The sequence below is a fragment of the Oratosquilla oratoria genome, chromosome 41 (assembly GCF_046742065.1).
Source record: "Oratosquilla oratoria isolate Oo_2021 chromosome 41, ASM4674206v1, whole genome shotgun sequence".
NCBI classification, from domain to species: Eukaryota; Metazoa; Arthropoda; class Malacostraca; order Stomatopoda; family Squillidae; genus Oratosquilla; species Oratosquilla oratoria.
In genome coordinates, this window is record NC_134817.1 from 5,432,510 (window position 1) to 5,447,500 (window position 14,991).

Consider the following 14,991-nt stretch of genomic DNA (forward strand, 5'->3'; position numbering starts at 1 on the left):
TCTCTTCCTTATTCTTCTTCATCTTCTTTTTCCTCTTCATCCTCTTCTCTTTGTCGTTTTCTTCTTCTTTGTCTTCTTCTTCTTCTTCTCTTCCTTATTCTTCTTCATCTTCTTTTTCCACTTCATCCTCTTCTCTTTGTAGTTTTCTTCTTTTTCTTCTTTTGTTTATCATCTCCTTTTTCCTCCTCATCCTCTTCTTCGTCTTTTTCTTCTTCTTCTTCTTCTCCTTCTCCTCCTCTTTCCAGGAAGAAGCTTTACGTGTTATTCTGGAAGGATGTGGCAGTGGAAATGTTGACAGATGAGGTTCCTTATGTTGTCTCAAGCGTGCGTAAAGTTGGCTGTAGGTTGAGAGGAATGTTGGCTTGCTGGAAAAGGCGAAGTGTATTACAACTCCAACATCAGAAGGACATTGGTCATCACTGCCACCACCACACCGAGTTTTACAAGTAACACTTACATCACCACGAGTATAACGACCACCACCACCACCCACCCCCGCTCCTCGTCGCCTCAGTTGCACCTTCCCTTTCCCCCCTCTGCCCTCTCCGCTCTGTTTACCTTTCACCAAGAGTTTTTTCGTATTTTCTTTTAAAGTATTTTGACGTCTTTTCGCTCTGCCTTTTATTGGCTTCGCTTTTCAACTCTCGCAAGTGTATTTACTTCATCCTTTTCATATATATATATATATATATATATATATATAATATATGTGTGTGTGTGTGTGTGTGTGATTCACCATGGTCTTTGGATCACGTGTTGTGCTCGTGATCGACAGCTATTTCCCTCCCGGTAGAGGATTCAGAGCTCATACGACCGATCTATGGGCAATTATGTGACCTTACACTCACACACCCTAACTCCCCGCCTACGAGAGTTGGAATAACAACCCGCAGCGCAGTGATACTGAAATTATTCCAGCCCTGGACGGGATTCGAACCCGGACCGCCGTAGTGGCAGCCGGGAACTCTACCAACTGTGTGTGTGTGTGTGTGTGTGTGTGTGTGTGTGTGTGTGTGTGTGTTTGTATGTGTAATATTGTCACGTACAATTAAACCGACAGGATAGCTATCGATCTACATCGAGTTCGGCCGACTGATGCGTATGTGTGCGCGTGCGTGCGTGCGTATGTTCGCGTATGTGCGAAGTGGGGCTGTAGATTGGCGGTACAATGTATCATGTGGATAATAATAATCCAGAACCGTCGAAAACACGAGGATCTTGTGTGGGTTCATATCTTTGGGAATTTTTGATAAACCCATTGACTACGTGTTTGGCAAAGTTGGTTCTTCTCTCTGTTTCTCTCGACTGGGTTTGTGTTTATGTTTACGCTTTGCCTGTCCACTCGCCCCAAAGACCTCGATGACGTCATGGGCCTGAGTACATGTGATACTCTCGTGACGTCACGTCCGGTCTCTTTACCACGTGACATGTCCCGCGTGGGGCAGCGCTGTCCGTGTTCTGATTAGGGGTTGTTTTTGTTGTTGCTGTTGTTGTTATTGATAATCATTATGATGATGATGATAATAATGATGATGTTGTTGTATAATGATGTTGTTGCTGTAGTTGTTGTTGATGATGATGATGTTGTTATTGTTGATGATGATGATGATAATAATGATGATGCTGTACATGATAATGATGTTGCTGTAGTTGTTATTGATAATGATGATGATGTTGTTATTGTTTATGATGAAGGTGATGATGGTAATGAAGTTGTTGATGATAATGATGACGACGACGATGATGATGATGATGATGTTGTGGTGGTGGTAGGGAAAGTGGAATCATAAGTCATGATTGGTGGTAGCAAATCAGTGAATTATGTTGTTAGTGAATTTTGATGACAAATTTTGTGTCAACCAATCACATGCCGTTGGTGAATTTTGATGACAAATTTGGTGTCAACCAATCACATGCCATTTCCAAAACGTCCATTGCTAGCCCGAATCCCAACATCGGGATTGGTAACCCGAATCCCAACATCGGGATAGGTAACCCGAATCCCAACATCGGGATTGGTAACCCGAATCCCAACATCGGGATTGGTAACCCGAATCCCACGATCGGGATAGGTAACCCGAATCCCAACATCGGGATTGGTAACCCGAATCGTATGATTGGGAACCCAAACACGGAAGGTAACAACCAGTCACATTTGATAGGTATCAATAAAGATTGGTTACCTCTCGTGTTCGGATTACCAATCCCGATCTTCGGGTCTGTCTTCGTAATGGGGACTGTGATGGTAATGTCGATTCGAATATCGTAGTGGTTTGGTTCAGGGTTGTCATGTTTGGTGGAAATAATGGTTGTAAAGTGTCGGTGCAAGTAACAGAGAAGACGATGATGATGGTAAACAAAATATGTAAATCAATATATAAATAAAATTGATCAGATATTATGTAGATAATTAACAAATAGATAAAATAGAAATTAATTGATTAATATAGAATTATGTTCCACTATCCCCCCTTTCTATTTTCTTTCGTTAATTTCGCCCTCTAACACCGCTATGACCGCTCCACCGTGCGCATATGTGTGTGTGTGTGTGTGTGTGTGTGTGTGTGCAAAACAAAGTTGGTAGAGATGATGAAGATGAAAATGCAGATGGTGTTAATGTAAACTTAAATGATAATGGTGGTCAGTGTTCCCTTTATTTTTATTTCGTTTATTTATTTATTTATTTTTGCTGTGAGTGTGTGCAGAAATTTGCCTGTGCACAAACTTTGTCCTCCCAGGAAAGTATGTTTCGCAACCATGGCGGCGGCAAAGTCGTTTCGTTTGCAATGGAAGCGCTGGAAGAGTTAAAAGAGAGAATAAAAATCAATTATTGGTTTCACGGTTGGCACGTTACCATATTTTTTTTTAGAGAATTTATGAATTAATATTTGGGTGGAACTTCTTTATTGATTTGATTTTAATATAATTTGAAAACCTTGTGTGCGAATATTTATTCTTTGTGTGCTACTTGTAAAACATATGTGCGCACGCGCATGCGCACACCTTAGAGGGAACGTTGGTGGTGGTAGTATCATTGATAATAATCGTACAATTAGAGCTGTTAGTAAAAATTCAGGCAGTAATGAAATTATGGTAATGGTGATAGTGGTGGTAGAAGTCATGGCATGGGTGTGATGGTGAAAATATAATGATGGTGAAAATAGTGGTGTAATGGTACAAAATACTCTTTATGGAGGAAATTTAGGAATTAAAGCCCTTATGGACTCAATACGTAAGGGCGATAATTTTCACAATACACAACCTAAAGCTCTGAAATTGTCTTTAAAGAGGATCAATGAACAGATACGTTTTTAGACAATATTTTGAAATAATTATTTCAAATCATATTAGGATGATAACGAGTAAGACAAACAAAGAATCTATAACTAGGCAATAATTAGGAAAACTAGCTAACTAGGAAAACTCTTAGTCAGTATTGAAAATAGGGAATAGTGCGTGGTTGCCAATACTAGATAGAATGACAATATTATTATTGTTAATAGATATATTATGTCTACATAAAGACACTTAAAGAAAATGGGTTGGATGTTGGTAGTAGGATTTGCCAACTACAGCTAAGCAAAACTGATTCTAAATATAAAAAATAAATCATAGGAAAATCGACTAAAACACATGAATCTGTTTTCCCTAAAAAAGCGTAGACTCAGAGGTGACTTGATACAGGTCTTTAAGATTTTAAAGGGAATTGACAACATCAAAAGTGACAAAATTTTCACATTGAATGAGAATCAGACAAGAAACAATGGTCTCAAACTGTCCGGAAATAGATTCAATTTGGAAGTAGGTAGAAACAACTATGCCAACCGAGTAGTTAATGAATGGAATAAACTTCCTACACAGGTAGTGCAATGTAGTTCAGTTCGAAGCTTTAAGAATCATTTAGATAAACACCTAAGCAAGATGCTGTAACGATTATAATTTATTTCATATTATTTGTTTTTGTTTTGTTATCATTTGTCTGTTTGATTTTCATTTATTATTAGTTATATGTCAATTTATTATTATTTACTATTTACCTGTTTGTTTATTATTTAACTATACCTATGCATTGATTTGTGTATTTTATTTTTTATTTACATTATTATAGTTTTTATCTATTATTTTATTATTATTATGATTTTTTTCGCATCCGACCTAGATATGGACCAAAAGGTCTCCTGTCGGCATGCTCCGCCTTTGTAATCCTTTGTAATCCTTTGTAATCATACACACACCCACACACACACATGCACACACACACACACACACACACACACACACACACACACACACACACACACACACGGTCGAGGGATCATAGCAGTGTTAAAGGGCGATATTAAAGAAAGAAAATGGAAAGGAGCGACAGTAGAACATAGTTATATATTAATTAATTGATTCTCTTTTATTTTATTTGTTAATTATGTAGATATTATTTTATCAATTTTATTTATACATTGATTTGTATGTTTTGTTTACCTTATTTTATTGGTCAATTAGTATTTGATCATTTTTTGTTAATTTGTGCTTATTTATTGAATAATTTATCCTCGAGGATAGAAACGCTGGTTATCAGTGATGAAATACAATATGACTAGTCTCGTGTCACGCATGGTCACGTCACGTGATGCCTAACATCACGACTCCATCACGTGATATTCCGTGTACATAGTTGCGTGATGCGTCGGGTGCCGTGCCACCCGGGCTGTGATGTCAAGGGAACATCTGTCGGACATCACAGGTGTCTGATGAATATATCACTCCATCATGGAGTGGCGTGACTAGGCAGAGTGCCATTAAATTAAAAAATATATATATCGATCGCCTATATGGCAATATCTCCAACCGGAGTTGCTGTCTTAAATCGAGTCCAATAGAGCACAGTTTAGGTTACGTTGAAGGGATTAGGATAGATAATTACCTGTGATTTTTGTTTGATTATGTTGATAAGGCTTTGCTTGGGAAGTTAAAGTAGTTCATGTTTGTTTTTGTTCCTCATATTGGGTTCATCTTTGTCCATAAAACACACACACACACACACACACACACACACACACACACACACACACACACACACACACACACACACAGAAAGAGAGAGAGAGAGAAGGAAAGAGATTAAAATTATATAGGAAATTTACTGGGGGTGATAATTGGATAAAAAACATTCACTGATATACAAGTGTGGTTAAATTTGCAGTATTTGCGGTATGTTAAAAAGTGAACGATGTGAAGAGGTCATATAGTAAGAATTTGAAGGTTATAATTTTAGCACCGGTGGAGGTGGATGGGCGGGAGGTGGTGGTGGTTACTCTTGCATAATTAATTAGCCATCGTCTGCGCTTGCGTGACTGGTACTACAAATGACTGGCACCTTCGTGGCACTTCTTTCACCCCACCACTGGTGTTAAACACCACCTTGGTTGTAATCCCCATCACCACGTTCATTATCACCACGAAAGACGTGGTCATCACCGTTGAAGACAGCACCTTGGTCGTAATCCCCCATCACCACGTTCATTTACACCACGGAAGACGTGGTCATCACCGTTGAAGACAGCACCACTAATACCACCGCCACCAACGCTGTCCTTATTGAGGTTACGGCCATTGTCTCTTCCACCACCAATACCACCACTACCTCGGTCAGTGATCATCCCTCGGCGTAGAAAATCTAAGAAATATACATATATATATATATATATATATATATATATATATATATATATATATATATGTTAACCACAATGCACTTTAATTCTAAGCCATCAAAGGCCAGCATGCTGAAATTGAAATGTGGCACTACATTTCAATTAAAGCATTAAAGTGCATTGTGGTTGTTAAAATGTATATCTAATCACTGGGACCCATTCAGTGTTGTACACACACACACACACACACACACACACACACACACACACACACACACATATATATATGTATGTATATATAAATATATATGTATATATATATATATATATATATATATATATATATATATATATATATATATATATATATGGCTTTGTAGGTGGGGTGAAGGGGCCGTTGAGAAAGAGGGGAATGTCTGTTGAGCAAGGAAGGGAGAAGGCAGGAGATGGGATGAGTGGAGAGTGGCTGTGTATAGATGATACTGTTGTGCAAGAGAGGGAGGGGCGGGAGTAGGGAGTGCTTGTGTGTGAATAATATTCTAACATAGCCCGAAGTGATTTCTCACCGTCTTTTTGTGCTTGAGGGAACGGAGAGAGGGGGGTTGCCGATTAATGAACTGGCCTTGCTGTGGATGTGCTGTGTCTTGCTGCATTGCTTCTCACCCAAGGCAGTGGGCGGGATGCAAGGATGACCCGTCATCCAGGAGGAGCCAAGATGAGAGGGAAGGAAAGGGTGGTGGATGGGAGTGGAATGGGTGGGAGTAAGTACGTGCCTTTGACTAGGCTACCTCTCTTATAAGGGGGGAAAATATTGGTATGTATATAGATGGTAGTTTATCATATCCATTCCATAAACGAAATGTAAACATGTGTTTAATATTTGATGTTCTGTGATTGCGCGCCACGTGATGTGACGATGCCAGCGTGATGTCCAGGTGACACCCCTCCGATGCATACGCGCGTGAGCAAAGCGGTTCCTCCACGCGGTTACTGTAGTCACCCCTACACTTTGTTTATATCCCTCGGTTCGCAGCGCCACAGAAAACGGGGACGTCCGCGGGCGCTCAAGGCGAGTGAGGGAGAACGGGAAACAGTAACTTTCCGCAGAGAAGCGAAGGCTGAAGCAGAACCTGGACCAGTGGGTGCCTGGCTGCCGTAGTGAGTGGAAGCACGTAGCGTCGACCTTACGCGTTCCGCGCATCTCCTTCGCTTTTTGGTGAATTTCCGAGTGCTTTTCGGTCGTGGGGGGACAGGGCGGAAGGTGTTTGTGGTGTCGTGTGGAGGAGTTCGACCTCAGGCCAAGGTGGGAGTTTCTGTGGAGGGGAGTTCAAAGCGCAGTCCGCTGCTCTTGCTCTCTCTCACCATTGCTCGCAGCCGACTCACGGGTTCTGTCGGATTCAGCGACTGACTGTGTCAGGACAGCGGCTGATGAGACGCATACGAAGGCCAGAGGACTGACATGCTCACTGTCACACTAGTATGCTCACTGTCACACTAGTATGCTCACTGTCACACTAGTATGCTCAACTGTCACACTGGTATGCTCAACTGTCACACTGGTATGCTCTCTGGAACTAGTGGTATGCTCACTGTCTCACAGGTATACTCAAAGACAAGAATCTACTTCAGAAATTGAAGTGCTCCTTCGTAAAGGTATAAACTATGCTCTCAGTTAAATAAGTATGCTCTTGTGATATGCTCCCATTGGAAAATGTATTATTATTAAATGATCATGCTCCCTGTCCAAATGCTCATCGTTTATTACCAAGTGAAAATGGTCCCCACCCCATTGTCTGGGACCATTTGTATGCTCTGTTATATGCTCCTGGTAGAAACAATGTTATCATCAAATAATAATGCTCCTTGTCCAAATGCTCACTTCAGAAAAGATTGACTGTCAAGGGAGTATGCTCCTTCGTGGAGTTGGGTGGGGGTGATTGATATGCTCCGTGGAGGTATATGCTCTTTTATATGCTCCCAGTAGCAAATATATTGTTATCAAATAATGTTCTTTGTCCAAATGCTCACTTAGGAAGAGGTTTACTGTCAGGGGATATGCTTCTTCGTGGGAGGTTGATAGGTATGTGGAGATATATGCTCTGTTATATGCTCCAACTGAAAATAATAGTTATTATGAAATAATGCCCCTTGTCCAAATGCTTACTTGAGAAGAGATTTACTGTCAGGGCTGTATGCTCCTTCGTGGGAGGTGGTATGCTCTGTGGAGGTGTATGCTCTTTAATATACTCCCAGTGGAAAATATGTTGTTACTAGTATATAATAATGACCCAGGTCCATATGCTCTGTGGAAATAAATGCTCATTGTGGAGCCATGCTTTACCAAGAAGGTAGCCTATGCTCCCTTGGTGGTGGACAACTGTATGCTCCCTTTGAAGAAGAAACACGGTTGAGGTTTCTTTGAAGGTAATTGGTCTTTGTTGAGTTGGGAAATAGTAAATTAGGACAATTGGCCCATTTTAGGACCGTTCGGACCATTTTGGTCCGCGTTTGAACAGGGAATTTGACTTTGTAGGTCCGTTTATAGGACTGATTATGGCCGTTTTTACACAGTGGCCTGTAATTATTGAAAAGAAAATGGGACTGTTTAGACCCATTTTTGGACTGTTGGAAATTGGACTGCTTAACCCGTTTCTAGACTTATAGGCCCTGTTCACACTAGCGGTTTGAACCGCGCGGAAACCGCGGCCGTACCGCATAGTCAAGGAAAAAATGCGTGGTTATGTGTGAATGCCTCCATTGATTTACCTTGTGTCTGGACCGCCGCGGTTGAAACCGCTAATGTGAACATGTCTTTTGGCTTTAGCGGCTGGCAGAGAATAATAGATTACTACCCCGTCAGACTATTTTATTCACGTGGATGGGGGTCGCGGACCATCAAAATCTCATTCCATACGTGGTCCACCTCTTGGATGAATAAAATCGGCTGTTGACATCTAGAAGAAGGATGAATGGGAACGACTGCATGTGGGATCATATCAGAGTTGGATTGGTAACTGGATTGGTCGACCAATCATTGGATGACCCAGGGTGACCTCGCGATTGATGATGACCTAATTGATGCGAGGTGGGGGGGGAAGGAGGGTTTCGGTGCGATCTGATTGGTTTATTGGTTATTGGGATTTTTTCGTGTACGCTGATTGGTTGGATTGTGATGCAAGAATATCCGTAATGATGAGGCCCAAAGCTAATGATGTATTTTTTGTGTGTGTGTATGTGTGTGTGTGTGTGTGTGTACAGAGAGTAGATATATAATTTACTTAATTGTTGTAGTCCCAATTCATTTATTCATGTAGGAATCCTCTGGATCTTGTTCTGTAGTCATCGTCATTGGATGAACAATGTATCTTCTATATAAAAGGAAAATTTTATAAGTATTGGTATTTTCTTCAGTGTATGTAATTCTTATCATCATGTTTATATCAGTTATCTGATCATCCTAAAATTATGTTGATCTATGGGTCTAGCCTTGTTTTATAGTTTATTGATCTAACTGCACTAATTGATCCTAAGATGTCATTTTTAGATTTAAGAAGGAAATAGGCAAGAACTGATTTAGTGGTCAACGAATGGAATAGACTTAGTAACCATGTAGTTAAACAACTTTATGGATGGGGATGACAGGTGGTCATGGACACGGAACTGCCTAGTGTATGTCTTATGGTCTTTTGCAGTCTCCTTCATTCTTATGTTCATGGAGATCTTTCTCCGTAGACTTATTCTCGTGAACTCCTCAAATTAGGTTAATTAACGAATCCAGTTTCCACGGCCTGACTAATTAGCGAGAGAACCTCCATTGTGTCGATTGGATTAAAGAACCGTTCGGTTAACTGGGATCGTCGATATTCGACCGAGCCATGGACGGTTTGAAGCGGTTAAGATTAAAAAAGGGGGACCACCCGGTCCGTTACTAAGGACAGATTTGGGTTCGAATGAATTACAAAGGACTGTTTGGCTTAGCGGGTAAGGTGGGTTGGCGGGCAGCGAGACTGGAATGTTGAAAAAAGGCTCTTTTTACAAAGGTTGCCTAATTGGTGAGCTCTCGGTTACAAAGGCCGGGTGTAGTGGACAGGATTTATACGTGGAGGTGTATTATTAAGGCTGAATACTAAGATGTATTACTAAGGCTGAATACTAAGGTGTATTACTAAGGCTGAATACTAAGGTGTATTACTAAAGCCTAATACTAAAGTGTATTACTAAGGCTGAATACTAAGATGTATTACTAAAGCTGAAATACTAAGGTGTATTACTGTGGCTGAATAAAAAGGTTCATCAGTAAGTGAATACTAAGGCTAAAGGATACATCTCCAGCTGAATAAAATCATCGATTTTTTCGAAAAAGATGCGACGAAATTTGAGCTGAAGAACTTAAAAACCAAAGGATGACCTTAGTTTTTCGAAAAAAGGGACTTCGTGGTCAGGCAGGATAATGTATCCTTAGTATTACAAAGGCAAGGACATGTAAGCCTTTAACAAAGGTAGGATGCTGTATCCTTCGTATTACAAAGGCTGGATTATGCAACCTTTTTATTACAAAGGTAAGACTTGTTTTACTTGACAAAAGGAGAATTGGTTATTTTCATATTATAAAGGAAGGGTTTTCTACCCTTTGCATAATTAATGCAGAGTTATATGTTTTTGTATTACAAAGTCAAGGTTATATATTCTTATAAAGGCAGAATTGTTTATTTCTCATTAATAAGCAGATTTACGTGTCTTTCATGAAGGCCCGCAAATGCACCACATCATACAAAGGCTGTGCAGCTCAAACAACAAAGTCCGGGTCTTTTATCACTTGTTACAACGGCAGATTAATGAACTCGTTAAAAAAAGGAGATTGTGTAACATGCATTACAAAAGCAGAATTGATGTCCTTTGTTTAAGAAACGATGACGTGGTTATCATTTTATAAAGGAAGGCGGGAGTCTTATTCATTGTCCTTAGTACAAAGGCTGTGTTATGGATCACTCGTTGCCGGGGATGTGTGATGGGATGGTACAAAGGCCGGCTGGGGATGATGCAATCCTTGATTGAACCTGCGCTACAAAGGTTGACTGATGTTCCCAGGCTCGGATTTTATTATACATATATATATATATATATATATATATATATATATATATATACATATGTATATATATATATATACATATATATATATATATATATATATGTATATATATATGTATATATATATATATATATATGTACAACACTGAATGGGTCCCAGTGATTAGAGATACATTTTTATCAACCACAATGCACTTTAATTCTAAGCCATCTAGGCGCATGCAGAAATTGTAACGTGGTACGCCCGAGGACCCGAACCTTCGCGGCGAGAACGTTACCAGTGCCGGGTGACAGACCAATACACCATCAATTGGTCTAAGTCACCTGGCACTGGTAACGTTCTCGCCGCATAGGTTCGAGTCCTCGGGCGTACCACGTTACAATTTCTGCATGCGCCTATATGGCTTACAATTAAAGTGCATTGTGGTTGATAATATATATATATGTACTGTATATATATATGTATACATATATATATATATATACATATGTGTGTGTTTATATATATATATATATATATATATATATATATATATATATATATACATATGTGTGTGTTTATATATATATATATATATATATATATATATATATATATATATATTTCTTTACAGTTTAATCCTTTCTCTGGACTTGTTTTACTGTCGCTAGGTGATTTTATTCAATTAAAGGGAAGCTACTTTCGCGTAGCGTGGATAAAAATAAAATATTTAAACGTGGAGTTAATTTCATGAAAATATTTGAAGGCCAGGGACGCCTAATGAGGTGAACTCAGCCGTCTGACGTCAGCCAGAACAAAGACATTAAATGACCCATTTGGGATATTTAGCGAACCCTAAGGGTTAAGGAACCTGATTGAATACCATTAGTGAATTGAGTGTATTTTATTATGGTGAACATTAGACGATACTATTTAGCATATATATATATATATATATATATATATATATATATATATGTGTGTGTGTGTGTGTGTGTGTGTGTGTGTGCGTGTGTTATCTTTATTTCATTTCATCTTTTATTTTATTTCATTTTATTTTATTATGTTTTATTCTGTTTTATTTATTTTGTCCTAACTTTTCTTCTCGTGTATGTCATACGTATTGCTGTCCATAGCCTTCTAGAGATCATATATCGACACTGAATTGCATCGCTAAACATCCATTAATTCACACTAGATTTTGCTTAATGGCCCCGATTAAGGAATTCTTCAGAACCCCAAGGTGCCCATATGAGAGAGAGAGAGAGAGAGAGAGAGAGAGAGAGAGAGAGAGAGAGAGAATTGTTGCAGACTGGAGGGACAGTAGAAGTTCAAATTAGTCACCAGTTATATAAGAGCAATGCGTAACTCTGGTCATTGTGGGTACTACTTAGGCCCCTAAAGTATTTGTTACACACTACTTAAGCAGTCAGTACCCCCAGGGGACACCTCAGGGGCCATCGACGACCTCAGTCAACCCAAAGGTGCAGCCGCTGTCGTCAGGTCAGGTCAGGTCAGATCGGGACGGTGGAACTGTCGCAGTCGTCCCCCGCGAACACTAACTTGACGGAGATTTGATAGAGTTTGGAAATCAGTTTAGATGACTTGGAGTCAACTTTTGTGCTGAATTTGGGGAAATTGTCGTGGAGAGAGGGAGAGTAAAAGAGAGAGGGAGAGTAAAAGAGAGGAAGTTCTAAAGAATCTACAATTTGAAGCGACGAATCTACATTTACATAACTTAGTTATACTGTACTCTACCCCGATACATATATTTATAGTGTATATATATATATATATATATATATATGTGTGTGTGTGTGTCTGTGTCTGTATATATATATATATATATATATATGTATACTATATATATATATATACAAGTACAGTACAAATATACATATACTGTACATTTATCAACCACAATTCACTTTAATTCTAAGCCATCAACATCGAGAAACTCGAGGAGGTATACATGCAGAAATTGAAACGTGGTACAGCCAAGGACTCGAATCTGCGCAAGCACATGAGAAGTGTGTATATATATATATATATATATATATATATATATATATATATATATATATATAATATATATATATATAAACTTTAAATATCTCCTCATGTTGTCCATAAGGACAGAAGCACTGGAGGCAAGAATACAGTCCGGTTAACCACATGGGATTAATTATATTTAACCAGGGATTAGCTCCAATTAACCTGGTATTGATTTTAACTTACGGTATTCATTCACCTGGGATTAATTCTAATTAACTTCCTGGTATTGATTCTGGTTCATTACTGGGGTTAGTTTGTATATACTCCTAGAGTTAACTCGGAGACTTACCGTAACTGTATAAGCTAGTCAACCATAACAAAGTTTTATTAAGGCCCGGCCTTTGGTGAAAGAGCTCGGACAACCTTTGTCAAGACCTTGATAGAGAGAGGGAGGGTGCGGGAAGGGGGGCGGCCCCTGTTGGTGTTGAACAAAGGACGCGATTAAGGCTGCCGATAAAGACCCTGATTACAAAGGGAACGTCAAGTAGGGCAACCAAGTTTCCTCGGAAGGGAAGGAAGATACTCCTGAAGGGGGGGAGGGGGAGGTAAAAAAGGACGCCTTGGGTGGGGGGTGGATCGGAGTGGGAGGCTGATGGGGGGGTAGCTGACCAGGGACGGAAGTAAAAAGGAGGATTTGGAATGAAGGATGAGATTTGGGAGGAAAAAGGTCCGAGGAGGAGGAGGAAGAGGAAAGAGCCCCCAGTGGCTCTTAAAAGGAGGAGAGGAAGGTGAGGAGGAAGAGGAAGAGACTGCAATCCAGTTCCTAGTGTCTAGGAATGGAAGAGGATTACATGATTAACATGTTTCCCAATTGTAAGCGATTAACTCGTTACCCGATTAACCGGGTTAAGTGATTAACCGGTTACGCGGTTAACCGGTGACCCGGATATCATCACCTGTCACCGGAACCTTCGTTTGAACTCCCGTACGCTGTGTCGAGTATCAGTACTCGGGCATAGTGCGCTAGTACATTGGGAATGGTAAGGATAGTTTTCCACTGTTTCGGGAGGGGAAGGGGGAGAGGGAGAGGAGGGAGGTTGTCTTCGTTTGTATGATGGTTTCGGTTTAGCCTTGATAGAAGGAGTCAAGTATGACACTTGGATATAAGTATGAAGCCTACGCTCGTTTATCCGGACTCTGCTTCGTTTGTACCCCGATTATCCGGACTCTGTTTCATTCGAACCCCGATTATCCGGACTCTGCTTCATCCAGACCTCCGTTTATCCAGATTCTGCTTCATTTTAACCCCGATTATCCGGACTCTGCTTCATCCGGACCATCGTTTATCCGGACTGCTTCATCCAGACCTCCGTTTATCCAGATTCTGCTTCATTTCAACCCCGATTATCCGGACCCTGCTTCATCCGGACCACCGTTTATCCAGACTCCGTTTCATCCGTTCCACCGTTTATCAGGATGTTGATGCGTCGCCTCACCCGATTGTTTTTGTCGCCGGCGCCCCCCCCCCCCTGATCCGTTCTTCCTCTTGGGCCTCTCCACTCTCCCAGGGCCACTGTGACGCTCTCTCTCTCTCTCTCTCTCTCTCTCTCTCTCTCTCTCTCTCTATCGCACTCTGCCTAATACCTCATGATGTTGTTCGACTTAGAGGTAAACACTTAACAAACTTTTAAGTCGATCGAATCAATATATATATATATATATATATATATATATATATATATATATATATATATATATAATATATATTATATATATATAATATATATAAAACGCTTACGCATGCAAGAATGAAGAGGGGGGAAAACGTCAACTAAGAGGAGGAAATTGAGAGAACGTACTTGGAACGATTGCTCAATGATAAAGATAAACAAAAGACGGAATTGACAACATTGAGAATGGAGGAAATAGAGATTGGGAAGACGGGGGGGAGGAGGGGGAGAGAAGGAAATAAGAAAAGGAAATACGGAAAGGACGGCGAGTGTGTTGAAGATTGGAAGTTTCCAGAACTAGACGGAATAATAATTGAGGTGCATTAAATAGATAAACAAATAGGAAATGGACAAGGCTTATGAAAATTTTTTTTTTTTTTTTTTTTTTTTTTTTTTTTTTTTTTTTTTTTTAGATGGTTAGGAAAGAAGCGTCTGGGGGATGGGAAGAAGGCTTGTGTAGTACCAGTTTTCTGAAGCTGATGGAAGCTAAAGTGAATGAGAGAACAATGTAGAGATAAGTTTATTGGGTATACCAGGACAATAT

General features: G+C 39.9%; 1 protein-coding gene across 3 annotated transcripts in view; it reads left to right on the top strand.

Moving 5' to 3' along the window:
• LOC143020908 (EF-hand calcium-binding domain-containing protein 14-like) overlaps positions 1-14,991 on the top strand; it is a 299,803-nt gene that overhangs the window by 105,282 nt on the left and 179,530 nt on the right. Inside the window, exon 1 of one of the 3 annotated variants that reach the window (XM_076177815.1) lies at positions 6,745-6,867. The exons of 1 other annotated variant lie outside the window; for it this stretch is intronic. Coding sequence is in view for 1 of the 2 variants with exons in the window: in XM_076177816.1 (XP_076033931.1) it covers positions 7,151-7,304 (154 nt within the window). In the remaining variant the exon portion in view is untranslated. Of the gene's footprint in view, positions 1-6,744; positions 6,868-6,994; positions 7,305-14,991 lie in introns of those variants that run through there. One more of the 3 variants, XM_076177816.1, reaches the window with a different exon arrangement.